At 33.4% G+C, this 24,200-nt stretch overlaps 1 protein-coding gene across 2 annotated transcripts in view; it reads right to left on the bottom strand.

Moving 5' to 3' along the window:
• Positions 1-6,243: 6,243 nt before the first annotated feature.
• Positions 6,244-24,200, bottom strand: part of LOC132715725 (pericentriolar material 1 protein-like) — a gene marked incomplete at its 5' end in the record, with an annotated part of 45,433 nt that continues 27,476 nt past the window's right edge. For both annotated transcript variants that reach the window (XM_060698787.1, XM_060698788.1), the window contains 7 exon segments: positions 6,244-9,197; positions 11,742-11,862; positions 14,673-14,741; positions 15,092-15,419; positions 17,737-17,864; positions 19,452-19,598; positions 19,990-20,137. In XM_060698787.1, coding sequence (XP_060554770.1) covers positions 9,181-9,197; positions 11,742-11,862; positions 14,673-14,741; positions 15,092-15,419; positions 17,737-17,864; positions 19,452-19,598; positions 19,990-20,137 — 958 coding nt within the window.

The raw sequence follows: 24,200 nt of genomic DNA, 5'->3' as shown, positions 1-24,200 counted from the left end.
ACGCCATATCTGCAAGATAGACAAGAAGATGTAATTGAGATAAACTTTTTATTATATTTCCTTAATTCTATTTTTTAATTTAAAGAATTGCAGAGATATAGCAAGAACGTTAAAAGATTAAGTGATTATGTATTATATATAAGGACCGGGTAAAAAACAACCAATTTCAATAGTAAACAAAGGTCGACCAAGCTATCTTCAACAATGAGGGACACATTAACTCCATAAGTAGCTATTTTAGCCAGTTCTAGCTATCTTCGCCAAACCTGGCTACCAAAAATATCTTTGATGAGGGACACAAGCTCGATATATCTGTTGCCTGTATTTATGTGATTATCAATTTGAAACAGTATTTAAAATTGTGTATCTAATAGTTTTATAATAATTAAAAAATGTCGGTTTTCTAATGTGTATTAACATAATTTGATTATTTTCCTATTGCAGAATCTTCTTTATCCCTTTTCCGGATTATTAAAATGGACTCTTAATTAGCATGGAGGTTTGGAATTTCGCTGTTTGTTATTACACCAGTAACAATTGTTTTAATCACAGATTTAGCTGTCATTCTCAGAGGGGAGCATTTATGAAGACTACAATTGATTAACTTTGTGTGGCATGTAAATGGGTACGACAAGTTAAAGACATCGTGATTGTGCATCCTCGGAGCGATCTGTACAGTCCACTTATTTGATGGCTCAAACAGTATCAAACAGCGACAACTCGCCGGCAGTGATAGCGTCATACTGGCCGGCAGAGACATTAACCCTTTCCCTCATGAGCATATTGTGAAAAATGGCTGTTTTCATTGAAAAGCCTCCTGTTACAAGTTCAAACTGCTATGAAACTATGAAAAATGCTTCAATACTAATCAAACTTGGCACAAATGTTGACTGGACCATTGCCTTTGTATCGACATGCTGAGTATTAAATTTCCTGTTACCATGGCAACGAGGGGACGTCTCAAAATTGCCAAAAATCACTATTTTGCCTCGATTTTTTCCATCAAAATTTATTTCAAAGTGCTGCAACTTCTCAAGGGATTGAGATAGAGTCAAAAGCTTTTCAGCGTTGGTTACACGTTACCTTATGATCGACCTGGGGTCATTTTTAGCCTCTCACACCGCCCCCCTTCAAACCCCACAAGCGCTCACTTTTTATATCAACATTTCTCAAACGAAAACATGTGTTTGGGGTCCAAATAGGACATTTTTTCACTATTTGAGGCCTAAAAGAGGGGGGGGGGGGTCGAAAGTGCGGATATAGCAAATCGTGTACACATGGAATGTCTAAGATATTGTTAATGGATTTGGTTCAAGCAGAACATGACAAGCTAAACGCAAAAGAATTTTGAAATACCATTCGGAAGACCTGATATAATGTACATGTATTTTGAACCTCTATGGTGGGCATAACTGTGATCATCGTGTTGATCAAGAAGACATTAAGATATGCCAGAACTTTATGGATCACTTAAAGGGCCTCATTGAAACCGAGAAACTTGTTCGAGTGTTGTCGTCGAATACTAGTAACGGAAAGTTTTTGACAGCCATTAAACGAACCTTGAATTTTTACAGATGATTGTGGAACATTTTTGGCACAAAGGCCTAAAAATGCGTCGAATGTACCCGTCGATCGCTCGGTGGATGCAGAATCCATATGGCTTTAACTTGTGGAACCATTTACATGCCACACAAAGTAAGGAATTTCGAGACATATCTTCGCCGTGCTTTGCGTTCATGAGTTCCCTCGGGATCGATTTGTGGCATTAGCCTCAGACATAGTCACTCCAATTTGTGCTACATCTGTCGAAACCTACACACTTGCACTTCTCTGGATTACTGCAGTAATTGGGTCCTAAATTGTCCTTGTGTACGTGTTTTGCGTTGAACTAGATTGTTAGCTTTCAGTATTAGTTTAATATCCTTGAAAAATAAACTAAAGATAAGTATTTTCAATCAGTTCTAGTCTTAAATGTGTCCCTCTAAGAGTGACAGCTAAATCCATGATAACAACACTAAATACTTGTGTTATTACGGCAAATTTCAAACATCCATGCCTATACATGTAGACACCATTTTCGTCGTCCGTAAAAGGAATAGAAAAATCTAATAAGATTCTGCAATAGGCAAAATAATCAAATTATTTTTGTACACATTACAAAACCAACAAAACTGACAGTTACACAAATACTGTTCCAAATTTATCAATTGGGAAAGTTTACAAATACATGCAACAGATATTAGTTTTGACGGTTGTGTCCCTTATCGTAGGTCTTTTTGTTGCAAGGTTTGCAATGGTCTAAATAGCCACCTTTGCCTCCGATTGAAATAATAATTGGTTGTTTTTCACCACGCCTTTTAAAGTTATACAGATATTTTAACATAACAGCTATATCTCTGCAATTCTTCAAAGCAAAATATAAAATTAAAGAAATATAATTAGAAGTTTACCTCATATACATCTTCATGTTTATCTTGCAGTCAATATGGCGTTTCCCGCCTCTACGGAACCTCTAGTTCTACGAACTGAGACCTAAGTTCTAAGATCTAAGCTCTAACATCTAACATCTAAGCTCGAATTGTTGCCTTCTAACTCAAAACGGCCTCAATGGGCTTCCGTAATTTTGAAGAAAGTATATACCCAATGTATGGACCTATCAGATGTTTCCTTATTGCTAATGTGAAGCAAAAATTGTCAGATTTATTTTTAAATGACTGGTATTGTACAGAATCGATTAAATGTAAAAATTATAAATTATTCAATTGTGGAAATAGGCTAGCATACACATGAAACTAATAATATTAATACAATTCATCTTAACAAAATTCCATTTCGGACCCTATTAAACAAATACACCAAAAAAAAAACTTACTAAGATATGTAACAAACAACAGCCTTCATGTAGAAACCAGAAGTTGAAATGGTATAGATTTAAATTTACGTAAATCTACACTTTGTAACAGCTCCGGAAGTATTGGAGATGAATTACATTATCTCTTTGAATGCAATGAATTATCTGTACTAAGAAAAAGAATGTTAGATCGTAATTATGTACGACATCCAAATTTTATTAACTTTTAAATCTATTATGAATATACATGTAAGTCATTGTAATGAATACAGTAATTTTTGTGTATTTGTTAAGAAAATAATCACAAAATTTGATACTAGATTTCTACATATTTGTTCATCATGTCCTTGAAAATGCGTGTCCTCCTCCATTTTGTTAAGATGAATTGTATTAATATTATTTTTTTTCATGTGTATGCTATGCCTCTTCATGTAATGTACGTTTTTATGCTATATATTGTCATGTGTGTACATGAATTGAGTTCTGAAATAAACTTTGAAACTAACTTTTTTACAGTTAGATCAAACTAATTGAGTTGATTTAAGATAAATAAAATTACCGCTTTAAAATTCTTCAATTAATAAACGTCAACTAATTTTTTCGACGACATTTGTTAATAAAGTGTTCAAATATATGACGTTCTTTAAGTAGGTTTATCTCAATCAATAACCTTTTAATTAAAAAATAGTTTTCACTCTCTTATTCAGCTGTGAGATAAAAAACCAAATAAGGTCAAGGTCACAGGGGCCTTGAATGGTAATATGATTTCCGCTTATTATCTTGATTACTATTTATTACAAAGTCTTCATATTTCAAATATTGATTTGTCATAACAAGTAGATGGCCCCTATTGATTTTAGGGTCACTAGGTCAAAGTCACAGGGGCCTTAAATTCCCGAATGGTTTCTACTGATTATCTTGAAAAGTATTCATCACAAAGTCTACATATTTCACATATTGATTGGTCATAACTAGTAGATGACCCCTATTGATTTTGGGGTCACTAGATCAAAGGTCAAGGCCACAGGGGCCTTAAATGTTAGAATGGTTTTCGCGGATAATCTTGAAAACTATGCATCACAAAGTCTTCATATTTCGTATAGTGATTGGTTATAACTAGTAGATGACCCCTATTGATTTTGGGATCACTAGGTCAAAGGTCAAGAGCACAGGGGCCATAAATGTCAGAATGGTTTCCGCTGATTGTCTTGAAAACTATGCATCACATAATCTTCATATTTCATATAGTGATTGGTTATAACTAGTAGATGACCCTATTGATTTTGGGATCACTAGGTCAAAGGTCACAGGGGCCTTAAATGTCAGAATGGTTTCCTCTGATTGTCTTGAAAACTATGCATCACATAATCTTCATATTTCATATAGTGATTGGTCATAACTAGTAGATGACCCTATTGATTTTGGGGTCACTAGGTCACAGGGGCCTTAAATGTCAGAATGGTTTCTGCTGATTATCTTGAAAACTATGCATCACAGTCTTCATATTTCACATATTGATTGGTCATAACTAGAAAATGACCCTTGTTGATTTTGGGGTCATTAGGTCAAAGGGGCCTTAAATGTCAGAATGGTTTCCGCTGATTGTCTTTAAAACTATGCATCGCATAGTCTTCATATTTCACATAGTAATTGGTCATAACTAGAAAATAACCCCTATTGATTTTGGGGTCAGTAGGTCAAGGTCACAGGGGCCTTAAATGTCAGTATGGTTTCCGCTGATCATCTTGAAAAGTATTCAACACAAAAGTTTTTATATTTCACATAGTGATTGATCATAACTAAAAGATGACCCCTATTGATTTTAAGGTCACTAGGTCAAAGGTCAAAGTCACAGGTGCTTTAAATGTCAGAATGGTTCCTGCTCATTATCTTGGTTACTATTTATCACAAAGTCTTCATATTTCTGACATTGATTGGTGTTAACTAGTAGTTGACCCCTATTGATTTTGGGGTTACTATGGCAAAGGTCAAGGACACAGGGGCCTTGAATGGTAGTTGGAATTCAACTTATTATCTTGGTTACTATTTATCACAAAGTTTTCATATTTAACATATTGATTGGTCATAACAAGTAAATGACCCATATTGCTTTTGGGGTCACTACTAAGTTCAAAGGTCAAGGTCACAGGGGCCTTAAATGTCAGAAAAGCTTGTGCTTATTATCTTGAAAACTATTCATCACAAAGTCTTCATATTTCACATACTGATTGGTTATAAGTATTAAGTGACCCCTATTGATTTTGGGGTCACTAGTCAAAGGTTCTTGAATGTTAGTATGGTTTCCGCTCATTATCTTGAAAAGAATTTATCACAAAGTCTTCATATTTCTAATACTGATTGGTCATAACTATTAGATGACCCCTATTGATTTTGGGTCACTAGTTTAAAGGCCAAGGTCACAGGGGCCTTAAATGTCAGAATAGTGTCCGCTCATTATCTTGAAAACTATGTCTGCATTATTCTTCTTTTTTCCATAACTGAACACTTCCATGCACCCATTTATGGCAAGTTTCTACAACAACAAAAAACCAATAATGTGAGCCAAGGGCTAGAAAGTGGGGCATATGTGTCGTTCCACATTTCTTGTTTTTTTATAATTTTGGTCCCAGCTTGAACTAAAAATCAACATTACATTTTTGACCAATTTCCAGGATATTTGGGCTGAAAATATTGCCTCTAAGAGTGTTAGCAATGTCTTTCTATAATTTTGGCTTTCGGACATAGTTTTTGACCTCAGGTTTGAACTTGAGCTCAAACTGAAGTGTTAATAAGGTTTTTTTCATATTTGGGTTGAGCGACCTAGTTCTTGACCTCAGATGACAAATATTAAAACTTGAGCTTGAAATTAACTTAACCTTTCTGACAAATTTTCAGGATGTATGGGCTGAAAATGTTTCTTCTAGAGTCAACAAGGTTTCCATATCTGGACTACAACCTACTTTTTTGCTTGATGACCCATTTTTAATTTGACCTAGAAATAATTTAAACAACCTTTCTGACCAATTTCCAGGATATTTGGACTGTACCAATAACCTCTGAAGTGTTTGATATTTGGGCTTTGTGATCTATGTTTTTACCCTAAATCAGCCATATTCAAACTGAGCTAAAAAATCTTTCTGAACAATTCTCAGGATATTTAGGCTGACAATATTAATTTTTTCTATTTTTTTGCTCCTGTGACTTAGTTTCATCTGAGATTTCCCATCTTTGAACTAGTTTGAGCAATTACTGGGACAAACATCCTGACCAAGTGAGTGTTAAAGAACTTAATGTAGACAGATGATAGATTGCAGACAACAGTCATTCAACATTACTAAAAGCTCGCCCTGACCCAGCTCCGGTGAGGTAACAAAAAAGTGTGACAAACCAGATTATGTGACAACTTTTATTTTTTTAAATTGTTAACATCAGATGACGTGATGGCTGAATGTGTGATCTCACAACAATATTAGAGACAAAAAGACAATGTCAAATAAAGTAATATTAACCATGTATTAGTTACATGTCCTGCTTTGATTTTTTAACAAACTAGAAGTAGATCAGAGTGTTCAGCATAAAGGTTATTAATACAGCAACAGTATAACATGCATGGTTTAACTATAGGTAACAGACTAGCCTGGTTCTATACTGAAGGTAAACATGTATAATAACCATACAACTGACTCTTAAACGGTTTAGTTAACAAAATAATTTCTCCCATAATGAATTAAAAATGTCTCGGAAAAAAAACTTGACAAAGACAGCTCTCCTTTGAAAATAAAATGATGTTAAAATTGCCAAAATAAATCAAAAATTATGAAATAAGGAGAAAAGTGATTTCCATAGTAAATCATGTTAATTATTTCTTATAAAATACACAATGAAACTTTCTAATAGAAACGTAATATTCAGCATTAACATTATTTTGTGTGTTGCCATTAAAACAGGCTAACATTGTTTTTTTGTATAAAGTGTCACTTTGACATACAAAGAAATAACTAAAAAACACTTTAGAAATTTAAACTGTTTTAGGACATACCTTCTAATTATTAACTACAAGTAACAATTTACTATGGACGAAATGCACTCAAATCACAGATACTGAATATGTTTTTACATCTTTCCTGTGGCAAAATAACCATACAATGATGAAAATGGCTGTTTATACAGATATAATATAAAATACAGTTTCTAGAAAACCAGTGAGAGATACATTCATTAATAAATCATGTATTTGTGCATTTATATATAGAATACATGTATGTGTATAGGCCTTATACATCATGTGGAGAATTACTATTATATTATAAAAATAGAATCAAAATAAAAAATGAAACTGAGACTCTGCTCAGATAATATCCAAATATTTAAATTCAAGCTGACAAAATTCAAGTATAATCATATATTTTTCTTTCAAATTGCTTTAATTGTTTCTTAGCTCTACCTATTCATGCTCTCAAAAACTATTAAGTCAAGATAAAAATTAAAAAATAAAATTCATATTTTCTTTTGCCCCAGGTGTACGTAACTTCTAAACTCTCAGTATAGTTGATATACATTATTAATACCTTTGTAGCTACAGATTTCATTGTAATTCCAGTGATAAGGTTATGGAAAATATAAGAAACAAGAACCAGCTGATGCTCCCCGAGAAGGTTTTGGACAAAGGAAATTATTAAAAAATGAACAAAGGGCAAAAACTCCAAAATCAGGCAAGGCAGAGTTATGGTTTATTTGCACTGCACACCTACTTAATGAGATCTACCTACAAAGTTTCATGTTGATACCTCTTGTTGTTTTAAAGTTATGTCCCGGACAATAAATGCGGACGTACAGACGGACTGACAAAGCGGGGAGCATAAAAACTAGATTGTGATAGGTAATAAAATACATTGAACAAGAGAAATAACAAACTTTTATTAAATATAGAAAAATATCACTAACAAATTAACATCTAACTGTATAATCTTAAATTTATTTTTTAAAATAGCATTCTGAAAAAGAAATCTTTTCCACTGACCTTTTCACAATTAAATTAGTAAGTTCTCTTTATATAGTCAATTTCACAATCAGTAATTTTAACTTTCTAATTCGACAAAGTCATAATTTCAAATAACATTTTCAAGATGTTTTCGTCATCAAAGCACAATATATATGGTATAAACACTGTATAGTACACCTCACATTTCTGTCTTTAATGGAATGCATCAATGCTATCACACAATATATCTGCATTAAAATTCATACAAAGTAAACATCTCAATTCAAACAGATCACAACAAGGGGTTTTTGTTTCAATATGTACACACATATATATAAATCATCAAATATATTTGATTTTTCTCTTCATTAAACATGAACTGTCGTTCCTTCATATACCTAATTTTGATCGTGAAATAAACTTTTCATGGTGTTAATCTAGATGTATTGTTGTTAGAATGTACTTGTTGCTTGCGAGGAAAAATGGTAGTGGACCAAGTTGAGGAGCTTGAATCTACAAGTTGAGACAAACATTCCTAAACTATTAGCCACTGCTATTAGCCAAACTTATAAACAAGCTTAGGAAATTAACCTCAATAAAGGGACCATTTTTCAACCCCAAGCCCAGAAATAAAAAATTAGATGTATCTTGAGTTTTATAATCTTTGGTCACAACATTAACCACAAAACAAGGCTCTTATAATTATGTTTACTATTAATCTATGTTTTGATCATAAACAAAGACCAATAAACAAATATTTAAAAGCAATAGTTATACAATGAAATCTGGGCATGTGAGGAAATAATCATGATTTTAACATTATTTCTCTATTAGGACTCCTTATTTCTTTAAGCACAAACGTTTATTGATAAAAAAAAATCAATAATGAAACAAGACAATAATTTAAAAATAAATACAGAATTCGAAAATTTATTATTTCTGTATTCTCGAAAATTTATTATTTCTGTATTCTTCAAAATACCCAAAGATTTTAACATTTGTTGAAAAAAATAAAGTGTTTTCTAATTAAGACAGATTAAATTTATCTCTGAGATTCAGAAAATGTCAGATATAAGGAACACAACCTATAACACATAAACAATGTAATCAAATATCAAACCTTATATAATAACTCTATCTCTACCCAAGAGGTCATGTAAATACTCAAATCTATCACAAACAAAATAAATAGAAATTTTAATCAACTGTGAATATTTCAATATCTTATTAACAACTGTCACAATAGTTCAATAAAATCACTGAAACCTCCATATGTTGAACTGTAATGTCATTCTTTTTCTTCACAAATAATAATGATGATATTCTATCACTAGAAAACTTCTTCTCTTCAACCACTTGCCTCATCTGAAAAATAGTTTACTTTGTTAATTTCTGTTAATACAGTGCACCATAAATTTAACTAAAGCTTTCACATGAGTAACAAATACTCCTACCATTTCTGTGACATAGGATATTTACCACTATTTGTAGGTGAACAATCGAAGCAAAGTTTAAAGAAAGTCCTTGAAAGGGTAAAAGATTGATTTTGAAGACATAAAACTGGCTGACATTTACCTTCAAGTGCGACCTTGAGGCAATATAGTGGTGTCATGAGTTCTGTATTGTAATCATTTTAGCCTATATCATAGAAAATCCTTCAAAGGTTAAAAGGATATATAAAGTAGCCAGAAAATTCTCTCACATTTGATCTTTAAGGGTGACGTTGACATTAAGGCAGCACAGATTTGCACATAACCTTCCAGATGTGAACATTTGAGCCAATATTGAAAAAATCTTCCAAAGGGTATATGATTTATAGTGGACATGAAAGTTTGGAGATAGACTGATGGACAGACTGACCAATGCCATAAAAGGTAAATGCCAATCAGACAGTGACAATATAATCAGATATTTATAGTCAAAGTTAAGTTTTTCAACTTCATTAAAGTAATTTATAATTCATCAGTTTAGTCCTTGTGCTAAGCTTAATGGGAAGACAATTGGATATGTAACCCAGGTGAAGCTGTTCAATCCTTGAGTAATGTGAAGTTTATCTGTGTCATTTGATGTTGGGTATTGAGTCTAATGGTCATTTGTCTCTCACCACGGAGTCTGAAATCATTTGGATTAAAATTCCTTCACTTGAAGAAATATTAGAACATGTAATTACTTGTTAGTTAACAGTTATCCCGGAAAGCTGTTTAGGTGAAATGACAGCTGAAATATGACCAAAAGTGTTGAAATTGGCATAAAAACCAAACAAATGCACAGTTAAGTCTAACAGAGAAATGGAAAGTTCATGTCACATAGATAAGCTACCTTTAAGTGTATAAACCTATATCTTATATATTTTTGTAAAATTTATCACCAATTATATTGGTTCTATAACCTTATGGTCGATTTTCAAGAGAGTTGTATCATAGAATCTCTGTTATTTAACACACATGAATATTGTAAGAGAATAAAATGTTCAGGAATAAAATAACATTTTGCTATTTTAAGCAGGGTTTTATCCATTTAATGATGTCTTACATGCACCATTCACTTTTAGTGGAATTTACTACCATAATTCAAACAGGCCTTTTGCAAGTATTCTTTTTTAAAATTCAGACAATAATTTTTGCTGATATATAGCTTTATGCACTTTTACAAAAAAAAAATTGGTAAATATTTTTATAACAAGAGCGATCAGTAATCACATGTGTGGCCTCATGATGGCCAATTTCATTAGTGCACAACTAGACTTGGTACTGATCATTCCTGTAAAGTTTGGATAAAATTGCACCAGTAGTTTATGAGGAGTAGACCGGACAAGCTTTTGGGTATCTGGCAACACACAGAAAAAAAACACCTTTTTATTAAAGGGCCATAACTCGGCCAAAAATCATTCAACCGGAAAACCCGTGCAATATGCGCAAGGACTTGAGCTACAGATCAATCCTGTAAAGTTTCATTGAAATTGCATGAGTGGTATAAGAGAAGTAGTCCGGACAAACTTTAAAAATAAAAATTATTAAAGGGCCATAACTCTGACAAAAATCATTGAACCGGAAAATGCTGACAATATGCACAACTAGACTTGGTACTGATCATTCCTGTAAAGTTTGGATAAAATTGCACCAGTAGTTTATGAGGAGTAGTCCGGACAAGCTTTTGCGTATCTGGCAACACACAGAAAAAACACCTTTTTATCAAAGGGCCATAACTCGGCCAAAAATCATTCAACCGGAAAACCCGTGCAATATGCGCAAGGACTTGAGCTACAGATCAATCCTGTAAAGTTTCATTGAAATTGCTTTAGTGGTATAAGAGAAGTAGTCCGGACAAACTTTAAAAATAAAAATTATTAAAGGGCCATAACTCTGACAAAAATCATTGAACCGGAAAATGCTGATAATATGCACAACTACCCTTGGTACTGATCATTCCTGTAAAGTTTAGATGAAATTGCACCAGTAGTTTATGAGGAGTAGTCCGGACAAGCTTTTGTGTATCTGGCAACATACAGAAAAATACACCTTTTTTATCAAAGGGCCATAACTCGGCCAAAAATCATTCAACCGGAAAACCCTTGCAATATGCGCAAGGACTTGAGCTACAGATCAATCCTGTAAAGTTTCATTGAAATTGCATTAGTGGTATAAGAGAAGTAGTCCGGACAAACTTTAAAATTAAAAATTATTAAAGGGCCATAAATCTGACAAAAATCATTGAACTGGAAAATGCTGACAATATGCACAACTAGACTTGGTACTGATCATTCCTGTAAAGTTTGGATGAAATTGCACCAGTAGTTTATGAGGAGTAGTCCGGACAAGTTTTGTGACGGACAGACAGACAGACGACGGAGAAGTGATCCCTATATGTCGCCACTACTCCGTAGAGGCGACACAAAAATCATAAACATACCAGGTTCCTTCAAAAACTGGGGATCTCCAGCAAGTTCTTGTGATGTTTCGAAAGTTCCTAACACTGCAGCTGCACCAGAATTATTTTGTTGTTCTTGAGTTAACTTCTGTTGTAAATCCTCCTGTTACCATCAAAAACATTTATTAGATACTGTTTCATTTTAGAAGGTCTATGTCAGATAGTTTAAGGCATTACATTAACCTCACACTGCTTTATAAATAAGACTTTAACAGGCATACTTTATTTAATTTTTGTTGTTGTTATATTTAAAGTCACACTGCCACTTTACCTCTCTCTGACAGTAGAACCACTGATGTTCCATCAGCTAGCTGAATAGATTTCTGACATGAAAGAATTTAAATTCCATGATAGGACTTAAACCCACAGCAAGGGAAAAGTGGTTTTAAGTCAAGAACCTGAACAACTTGGCACATTCTTACTTGAATAATATACTTAACCAACAAAACCTTCAGCTGATTTGATAAAACAGGAAATCAACCTTTAAAAACTTTCGCATGGCATTTATAAAATTATCCCAAAAATTCACACTCAAACATATATATTCGTTTATTTCAGTCTCTTTCTCACATTTACAAATACAGTACATAAAATTCATATACATTTGAAATACATGTAAGATCAACCATCTGAGATTTATAAGAGACATATGTAACTATTATCACAAATAATTTGTTTATTTACATATAAAACATATAAAAACTAGACCTATCACTGAAGGTGATTAATACCCCCACCAGCAACTTTTTGAAAAATAAGTAGTCTGAAGAAAAATTTCAACACAAACTATCAACTGTGTACAAAGAAATATTTCAATTAATTGTAATCCCAACTGGGGTCTCCAAATAAGCTTGCTTTTCACAAAGTTTGATTACAATATCTCATTCCTAACTCTAGTTATTGTCCGGAAACCATTTTTCTATTTTTAGGAATGGTGACCTTGACCTTGACCCCAGGGGGTCCAAATGCAATACCAACCCAGGTCTTCATATAAGCTTGCTATACACCAAGTTTGATAACAATATCTCATTCCAAACTCTAGTTATTGTCCGGAAACCATTTTTCTATTTTTATTAACGGTGACCTTGACCCCAGGGGGTCCAAAAACAATACAAACCCAGGTCTTCATATAAGCTTGCTATACACCAAGTTTGATTACAATATCTCATTCCTAACTCAAGTTATTGTCCGGAAACCATTTTTCTATTTTTAGTAACGGTGACCTTGACCTTGACCCCAGGGGGTCCAAATGCAATACCAACCCAGGTCTTCATATAAGCTTGCTATACACCAAGTTTGATAACAATATCTCATTCCTAACTCTAGTTATTGTCCGGAAACCATTTTTCTATTTTTAGTAACGGTGACCTTGACCTTGACCCCAGGGGGTCCAAATACAATAACAACCCAGGATCTTATATAAGCTTGCTATACACCAAGTTTGATTACAATATCTCATTCCTAACTCAAGTTATTGTCCGGAAACCATTTTTCTATTTTTAGTAACCATGACCTTGACCTTGACCCCAGGGGGCCTAAATGCAATACCAACCCAGGTCTTCATATAAGCTTGCTATACGCAAAGTTTGATAACAATATCTCATTCCTAACTCTAGTTATTGTCCGGAAACCATTTTTCTATTTTTAATAACAGTGACCTTGACCTTGACCCCAGGGGGTCCAAATGCAATACCAACCGGAGTTTCCACATAAGGTTGCTATACGCAAAGTTTGATAACAATATCTCATTCCTAACTCTAGTTATTGTCCGGAAACCATTTTTCTATTTTTAATAACAGTGACCTTGACCTTGACCCCAGGGGGTCCAAATGCAATACCAACCGGAGTTTCCACATAAGGTTGCTATATACCAAGTTTGATTACAATACCTCATTCCAAACTCTAGTTATCGTCCGGAAACCATGATGTGGACCGACCGATGGACCGACCAACCGACCGACCGACAAGCTGACTCCTATATACCCCCCCTAAACTTCGTTTGTGGGGGTATAACTAGTAAACTCTTGTTAATCTTATTTATTTTTAAAATCCTATAAAAGAAGTAAAAGAAAAGGGGAATAATTTGGCAATATACATCACACTACAAAATGGTTGTAAAATAATGATAATATGTTTGATTTAATGAAACATGTTTAGAAATTAGATAAACAAGTGTATACTATCTTTATTTTGTTTTCATTATATACATATAAAGAAAATCAATGACCCCCTGGGCCGGGGGCCAATTTTGACCCCAGGGCTTTTATTTGAACAAACTTGGTAGATACCCACTAGAATATGTTTCATGCTAAATATCTAAACTTTTTTTGTTTTTTTTTAAAGTTTTTTTTTTTTACTATATACACTTCCAATTTTAACCCGAGGGCTTTTATTAGAACAAACTTGGTAGACAACCAAATGCTTAATATCTAAGCTCTAGATCTTTGTTTTTTGTTTTTTTTTAAAGATATTTTATGCGTTTTCTTTTGGTTGCCATGGCAACCAGAGTTCTGCATGGAATTAAATTCTTTGAACATTTCTTTAAGGTGACCACCAAAGAAACATTCCTTTGAAGTTTGGATTAAGTTGGCTTAGCGGTCTATGAGGGAGATGTTGTTTAAAGTAAAAGTTTAATACTGGACCAAGTAAAAGTTTATGGACAGACACTGGACAAAAAGCGATCACAAAAGCTCACCATCTCACTTTGACAGATGAGCTAAAAGGGGACATAATTTCATCAAAATCCACGACAAGAGTTATGTCCTCTTGCCTGGAAGTGATGATGATGGTCACTAACAAGTATACAAAGTTTCACAGCAATACCAAAAGTGTGACACAGACGCTGATTCCCAGGTGAGTAGGATAGCTCTCCCTATTATATTAAATTATGTTATATGTAATGCTAATACTCACAGATGAGATGACTGTGAGTGAAGCTGGCAAATCATCCATTGTAATAACTTCTATGTCTCCATTTAGGATCTATAATAAATGAAAATTATTGAGAGTCCTAGTATTTAAGACACAATCTTTTAAGTAAAAAAGTAACATATATCAATCATCTACTTTTCTTGCTAAAAACAGAATAAATAACCTTAAATTTTGTGGATTTCAATATACATATAAATTTAACTTTAACTTCACGTTGAGTTATTCCAGAACAAGGCTGACATTGTCACAAAATACACCTGTCACAAAAGCTTTAGTTGGAGAAATGGGCAATAAAAAGTGTGGCAAGCAAATTTGGAAATATGCTCCAGACAAACTTGGATGACACCTGCCGGCCCACCAGGGTCGTTCCTATTATATGTCTAATCTAAATTTCAACTTACATCTCCATTCATGTGTTCACTAGCTTCCACAGGGCTTAGGTCACCATTCATATATTCAGTTAACTGAGTCTCAACTTTCCCACTGCTAGCTCCCTGGTCAGCATCTTTGCCCTGATCTTGTCCCAGTGATGAAACAGGTACCATATTCTCATTTGTTGCCCCTGTTTCTATGGACCCATCTTGTTGTGTAGCATCATCTTCATTATCATCAGTGTAGATAGAGTCTGTGATTCTACGAGCGTTTATGGACACTGCTGTCTCACTTGGATCATCTTCATTACTCTGAGATTCATCATCAGCACTTTCATCATCTTCATCACTACCAATTCTGTAATTAAGTAACCATTCCAGTTAAACATTAAGTTTCTCAGACAAAACAGTTTTATACCTAACCTTATTTTCCCAGATAAAATGTTATTCTTGCTCCATGCAAGATATATATAGTTCTTCAAAATTATTTTTATACAAGTAACCCCACTTCTTGAAAAACTTTTTCTTTTCTATACATTTGATATAATTAATTCTATACACTTTTACAAGAAGGAAGTTAATATATATTTTTTATATACTTTTTACACCGGAAACAAAGAAACAATCATCCAGGGTTGTCAGTAAGAATTTTTTGAGGAGATTGGAATTTAATTTAATAAAAAGACTTTGAGAAATTCAAAACTCCTTTCCTAGGATAGGAATATATATGCAAATATTTGTATAGACCCCAATAATGTGCTTTGCGTGAAAATTTCACAAGTTATTTTTCTTTTATCATTACTATAAACGGCAAATAAACAATATTATTATAACAAACAAATCGGTTACAATACCTCTTTTTTTGTATCAATTAACCTTAATTGCCTTTATCATGATCACAAGGTGTTAAAAACATATGTCGCCGACTGTCACTTATTTAGAACATGTCGGCCCACAACTTTTGTTGCCTTTTTGTGTTTGACCAAAAAGGTATGATTTTTCGCTTTATTTCTGCCGAAGGGACAAGAGAGGCATTCGAGCGATCTCAGGTAGAACAATATATATTATATAGGAATTTGCCAGGACTGAGTCCGAGCGAAGGGAGGTATTCTAGCGATCCGAGTTGGAGAAAACAAAGTTTAATTGTAGCCGTTGAAAAAAGCAAAAAAAAAAAAAAAAACCGAACCAATTGACACTGGAGCAGTGTGTAAAGGCCTTAGAACTCCTAGATCAGGTTAAGCCAGTGTGTAAAGTTGCTGAGGATTTTGGTGTAAAAAATGGCAAAATGGCAAGCTAAAAAAACCTCAGATTATTAATTTCTATGAAAAGAGAATATTGTAAATAGATGTTAAGTCACCAGCATTAATCTCACAAAGTGCATCTTGTGGAACATTTCATATTTTAGTAGAACATTTTATTTTCTTAACTCCCAGTAACTGTTCAGTTTTTATGATCTGAAACAGTAACATTTTCATGTTTTTAATGTGTTATCAACATCATATGAATGATGCAAACTACATTGTATTTTATTTTAAATGTTTCATCTTTTTAAAATGCAATTAAACTAATTATCACTCTTATCTTAAAAAGGGGCCTATATACCATGTATATTTCATTGGAATAAGTAAATACTTAGCAATACATGTCCATATACATGTATATTTATAAGCCAATGTTGGCTGGTTGGGCAAAACTGTTTTAAGAGACTCCCTGTTATGTGACCTTTTCACTTGTTTCCCAAAGTTGGTCTTTTATACTGTGTTGACTGTACTACTGAAAATGCCCCCACGAGCATCATTATTACCGAGCATTTAATCTAGTTGTTTTAAAATTACTTGTTTACGTTAATGTGTTATTCCGAATAAAAAAATCCAACATGCAGACACACTAAAATACATGCAAAAAATCATTATTTTACATTTTTAATCGGATGCTTATGACACAGTTCAGAAGATCTGATAGTCCTTATATCTTTGCCTGCCAAACATCATCAAAGAAGGCATGCTGACAATCCTTAGAAAAATTTTAATTGCATCATTTTTTTAATTTTTCACATTAATCTGTCTATAGACATTAAGCATACTGTGATAGAATTTGAAAAAATATATATTTAGTGTTTTTGTTGCCTGATGACCTCTTTTATCTTGAATAAGACTGTCTGTTATCATCCGATATTATTGTTAAAAAGTTCAATGATATATTAAACTTTTACTACGGAAATGAAACAAAATTTTGTTGTTGTTGCAATTTTCCTGCCTACTGTTTTTTTTTGTTAATTTCTTTAGAGATTTGAGCTAGCCCAAAAACTATTTGAAATGAAATGATCAATTTTACAACCCTGATCATCTTACACAAATATATAAGTCATAATCATACACCTGTATTAGTCATTTGGTTAAGTTTTCACTGCAAAGGTCTTCATTTCAAATTTTACTTCATGATGGTATATATTAGTAAAGAAAGGATCATGACGCTGTTAACATCAACACTGTTAAAACAGACTACCAGATAATAAGTAAAGAATGCATATCTTACAGTTTATGTTAACTAGATTTTTCCATTAAACTAATCACAAGAATTGATTTCTCAACTTCAAAAGGTGTTTAGTATCAACATTGGTCTGCTTTAATCAACTTTGAAAAAGAATTTGATGTTCACAGAATTGTTCAACATACCTAGTGTATGGTTTGGTTTCACTAGGTGCCAGCTCAATCTGTACACCTTTAAAAGGAGATTCTGGATCTTCATCTTTATCATCAGCATCCTGTACCTCTACTTCATTAGCCAGCTCATCATCTCTTGCCTACAATTAATGAAAATAATTCACATTAAAACAGAAACATTTTTACTTTTAATGATTTTTTTCAGTTATCTCATTAGGAATTTAACTAAATCCTAAAATAAACAAGAAATGTTGAACGACACAAATGCCCCCTTTCCGCTGATACTCACATTATTGGTAATTTTGTTATAGAAACTTGCCATAAATGGGTACATGGAAGTGTTCAATTATGGAAAAAAGAAAAATAATGAAGACTTTGTGTTAAATATTAAACAAGACAATTAGACATTTAAGGCCCCATTGACCTAGACCTTTGAACTAGTGACCCAAAATCAATAGGGGTCATCTAATAGTTATGACCAATCAATATGTGAAATATGAAGACTTTGTTATAAATAGTAATGAAGATAATAAGCGGAAATCATATTACCATTCAAGGCCCACGTGCCACGTGACCTTGAACTTTGACCTAGTGACCCAAGAATAAATAGGGATCACCTACTAATTATGACCAATCAATATGTGAAATATGAAGCCATGACCAATATAATGAGTGGAAACTATTCCAACATTTCAGGCCCCTGTGACCTGTGACCCCAAAATCAATAGGGGTCATCTACTAGTTATGACCAATCAATATGTGAAATATGAAGACTTTGTGATAAATAGTAACCAAGAAATCATATTACCATTCAAGGCCCCTGTGACCTTGACCTTTGACCTAATGACACCAAAATCAATAGGGGTCATCTACTAGTCATGACCAATCAATATGTGAAATATGAAGACTTTGTGATAAATAGTAACCAAGATAATAAGTGGAAATCATATTACCATTCAAGGCCCCTGTGACCTTGACCTAATGAAACCAAAATCAATAGGGGTCATCTACTAGTTATGATCAATCAATATGTGAAATATGTTGACTCTGTAATAAATACTTTCCAAGATAATGATGGGAAACCATTTTGACATTTAAAACCCCTGTGACCTTGACCTTAGACCTAGTGACCCCAAAAGCAATAACGGTCATCTACTAGTTATGACCAATCAAATATGAAGACTTGTGATAAATAGTTTTCAAGATTATCAGCAGAAACCATGTGGTCCACCGACAGACAGACCAATATTAGCAAAACAATATACCCAATATATATATATAATTCTTCGAAGGGGTGCATAATTATACTTTTTCAAAATATTTCATTTTACTTAAAAAAAAAAAAAAAAAAAAAAAAAAAAAAAAAATTCTTATATCTTATTGCTTTTATCAAGAATAATTTCTCAATACTTTTTCTTATTTTTCAAATTGCAGATATTGGGACCGTGTTTAAACTTAATGGAAACCACCAAATAATACTGAACACTAACTTTTATTAATAAATGACCCATTCGGTGTATTTAGTTATATATGATCAACTTAAAGCTTCAGTAACTCTTGTATGGGGTAAAGGCAAGTATATGTAAACAAACTTGAGAGGATCATCCAACAAAATTGTATACAAAGTCTAGTAATCATAGAAATTATCTTAAAACTTTTCAACTCATAGCTTGGGGAGCCTTGAAAGCAGCTATCTAAAATTTAAGTTGTGCCACAAATTAGCCAACCTTCCCGAGATCTTCTTCTTCAGTTTGTGTTGGTCTAGTATCATCCTGGTTATCACTAGCATTAGCTGTAGTTTCTGTTGTATCAGATTCATCATCAGAATCACTGTTCTCATCATCATCTTCCTTGTCTATATCTCTACCTGTATCCTATATTATAATCAGTACTTTATATAATAACAGAACTGAAGAACAAAATTTAAGTTTAAAACTAATGCAATTAATAGAAAATTAACTTTTTAACTACACATTGAATATACTATTTCAGTCTGTATAAAAACAGCTGACAAACAATACTACTGTAAATAATACTACAAGTTCTACCCTGCAAAACTCTCAATATTTTGTCTGTAAAACGAGATTGCAAATCTTGTCATATTTAACTGATTCGATGTTTGCACATAATTATCAGATTGATGCTTATTTCATCATAACCTTTTTCTACTCAGATGGACTGTGGATGTGAGTAAAAATCAACAATTTACAAACATACACACATATTACACATACTATTGGCACTATAAATATATTCAATTTTTACCCCTTCCGAGTCAGATATAGCATCAGCTTTCTTCATTTTCTCAGCTATAAGAGGATCATCTAGATCTTGCATCAACCTAAAGAATGCTAGTTCATTAAACAGAACTTCAGACATGTCAACCAATAAATCTTCACCACATTCTCGCATTCTGAAAATCATAAAAATAAAATGAACTAGACCTATCACTGAAGGTGATTAATACCCCCACCAGCAACTTTGACTTTTTGAAAAATAAGTAGTCTGAAGAAAAATTTGAACACAAACTATCAACTGTGTACAAAGAAATATTTCAATTAATTGTAATCCCAACTGGGGTCTCCAAATAAGCTTGCTTTTCACAAAGTTTATTTACAATATCTCATTCCTAACTCTAGTTATTGTCCAGAAACCATTTTTCTATTTTTAGTAACACTGTAAGGGTGACCTTGACCCTAATGGGTCCAAATGCAATACCAACCCAGGTCTTCATATAAGCTTGCTATACACCAAGTTTGATTACAATATCTCATTCCTAACTCAAGTTTTTGTACGAAAACCATTTTTCTATTTTTAGTATCGGTGACCTTGACCCCAAGGAGTCCAAATGCAATACCAACCCAGGTCTTCATAATTTTATAAGCTTGCTATACACCAAGTTTGATAACAATATCTCATTCCTAACTGTACTTATTGTTCGGAAACCATTTTTCTATTTTTAATAACGGTGACCTTGACCTTGACCCCAGGGGGTCCAAATGCAATACCAACCCAGGTCTTCATATAAGCTTGCTATACACCAAGTTTGATAACAATATCTCATTCCTAACTCTAGTTATTATCCGGAAACCATTTTCTATTTTTAGTAACGGTGACCTTGACCCCAGGGGGTCCAAATGCAATACCAACCCAGGTCTTCATATAAGCTTGCTATACACCAAGTTTGATAACAATATCTCATTCCTAACTCTAGTTATTGTCCGGAAACCATTTTTCTATTTTTAGTAACGGCGACCTTGACCTTGACCCCAGTGGGTCCAAATGCAATACCAACCGGAGTTGCCACATAAGGTTGCTATATACCAAGTTTGATTACAATACCTCATTCCAAACTCTAGTTATAGTCCGGAAACCATGATGTGGACCGACCGACGGACCGACAAGCTGACTCCTATATACCCCCCCCCCCCCTAAACTTCGTTTGTGGGGGTATAATAATACATATGCATATATGAAAACAGCCCATATGTTAATCTGGTATATAAACTACTTTGCACATGAGGTCATAAATTAAGAAAAGATAATTATATTCGATGTTTCAAATATTTGTAAACATGACTCAGCTTTGGTATTTATCTGACACAAAGGCTAGTGTGTTAGGCCGTGTCTACACCTATCAAAGTTTCTTAAATGTCACATTTAGATAAGCTAAATAAATGGCCCTTTCAATATATTATCAGGCTCGTTTTACACTGAAATGTCTAATTAAGATTGCCCAGAATTTATACCTATTTTTATTAAGACTATCATGTTTCTATAAAATGTGTGAATACAAAAAAGCGGGAAAATGATGCAATTAGCCAAAAACAATGGATTTCATGAAATGTGTAAATTCTTATAAAATAAATGGAAAGTGTGAGAAAAAATATATATTTTGAGTTTACTAATTGATAAAAAATTCTTTAAATTGATGAAAGTTATTCACTAGCTGAACAAGATCATTTAAAAATCCCTATTGATTCTACTTTTGGAAAACAGATCATTTTTTTGTTCTTCTGTGTTGAAGGATATTATAATCAGAATATTTGAAGAGGAAGATATAGACATTGTTTTACCATTTTATTTACTGGATTTTTTGAGGTTACTGATAGACAGGGTAAAGGTGTATTTCTATGAAAACAAATTGCTTAATGTAAATGTTGAAGTACCTTTGGAATATTATCATATGGTAACTGCACATTATGAGATTACAAACAGGTCTGATGATATTCCTACACTAACATCACTTAGTCCAGCTAGTCCAGCATCAGATGCAACAATTACAGATATTTTTGATGAGCAGTAAAAAGGAATGTTGTTATCAATTTATTTTCAACTAGAACTATCACTAAATGTGATTAATACCCCCACAAGTCTGCTTCAGAAATGAGGATGTTACTAGTAACAGAATACCTTGTAAAAGAATTGAAACATAGAGTTATGGTTGTGGGCAATTAAAGATAATTGTGGTTCATGTATGTTGCATTTCCTTTCAATGTGGTTGGCCATTGATGAAGTTTAATTTAATTACTCTGTAATAAGTCCAGAAAGACAAAGAAAAAGAACAAAGGGCAATAACTCTATAAATACTGAAGATAGAGTTATAGTTCTTGTGCACTGCACTTTCTCTTATTGTGCTTGACCATTGAATGAAGTTGTTTTGAATTCCAACCAGTACGTTTTAAGTTATGCTCCGGACAAGGAAACATATCAAAGGGCAGTAACTCTGTATTACTGCACTTCCTTTTAATGTCCTTGACAACTGTGTGAAGATGTACTGAATTCTAAACAGTAGTTTTCAAGTTATGCTCTGGACAAGGAAAAGTAACAAAGGGCAATAACTCTGTAATTAGTCAAGATGGAGTTATAGTTCTTGTGCACTGCACTTCCCCTTATTGTGCTTGACCATTGTATGAAGTTGTTTTGAATTCCAACCAGTAGTTTTAAAGTCATGCTCTGGACAAGGAAAAGAAACAAAGGGCAGTAACTCTGTAATAAGTCAAGATGGAGTTATGGTTCTTGTGCACTGCACTTCCTCTCAATGTGCTGGACCATTGTATGAAGTTATATAATGAATTCCAACAATTAGTCTTCAAGTTATGGTCTGGACAAAAGAAAGCAATGGAAAAGTAATAAAGGGCAATAACTCTGTAATTACTTTAGATAGAGTTATGGTTCTTATGCACTGCACTTCCTCTCAATGTGCTTGACCATTGTATGTAGTTATATTGAATTCCAACCATTAGTCTTCAAGTTATGGTCCGGACAAAAAAAAGAAGGCAATGGAAAAGCAACAAAGGGCAAAAACTCTGTAAATACTTTAGATAGAGTTATGGTTCTTGTGCACTGCACTTCCCCTTATTGTGTTTGACAATTGTATGAAGTTGTTTTGAATTCCAACCAGTAGTTTTCAAGTTATGCCACAAACAAGGAAAAGTAACAAAGGGCAATAACTCTGTAATTAGTCAAGATAGAGTTATGTTTCATATGCACTGCACTTCCTCTCAATGTGCTTGACCATTGTATGTAGTTATATTGAATTCCAACCATTAGTCTTCAAGTTATGCTCCGGACAAGGAAAATGCAACGGACAAAAAAAAAAGCAATGGAAAAGCAACAAAGGGCAATAACTCTGTAATTACTTTAGATAGAGTTATGGTTCTTGTGCACTGCACTTCCGCTTATTGTGTTTGACAATTGTATGAAGTTGTTTTGAATTCCAACCAGTAGTTTTCAAGTTATGCCCCGGACAAGGAAAAGTAACAAAGGGCAATAACTCTGTAATTAGTCAAGATAGAGTTATGGTTCTTGTGCACTGCACTTCCTCTCAATGTGCTTGACCATTGTATGTAGTTATATTGAATTCCAACCATAAGTTTTCAAGTTATGCTCCGGACAAGGAAAATGCAACGGACGTCTGGACCGACCGACCGACCAACCGACCGACCGACCGACCGACCGACCGACCGACCACCGGGTGACTCCTATATACCCCCCCAAACTTCGTTTTTGGGGGTATAATAAAGCTTCTAAACTATTCACAAAACCTCTATACCACTCTATGCCAGTTTTAAAATTGAATTCTCTTTATGACAGATGTTATACACTTTGCATATTTTACACATCTATACAAAAGATGAGTCTGCACCATTCACCAGTATAAATATTGTTCACATCATTGGTTCAAAACACCATTTATCATTGTCAGTTCAAAGAAGATTTAATTGTGTTTTTATAAAAATCTATGTAAAATACAAGTCTCTCCATGGGCATAATTTGAAATTCTTTTGTAAAAGTCTACTAGGCAAAGCTATACATGTCAAATATATGGACTCTAGGCATTTTAGTTGAATGTCTTCCATACAAGTCTCTCAGTGTGTTTGTGTGTGATTCATACTATTTTGTAGAAGACTGTTCTGGTCCCATATAGGTAGACTTAGTAAAGATTTACAAGTGTTTTACTATATTATATCAAT

The sequence above is a fragment of the Ruditapes philippinarum genome, unplaced genomic scaffold, assembly GCF_026571515.1.
Source record: "Ruditapes philippinarum isolate M1 unplaced genomic scaffold, ASM2657151v2 ctg2472_1_1_1_1, whole genome shotgun sequence".
Taxonomy (NCBI): domain Eukaryota; kingdom Metazoa; phylum Mollusca; class Bivalvia; order Venerida; family Veneridae; genus Ruditapes; species Ruditapes philippinarum.
This window is presented reverse-complemented; position numbering and strand designations above follow the sequence as displayed.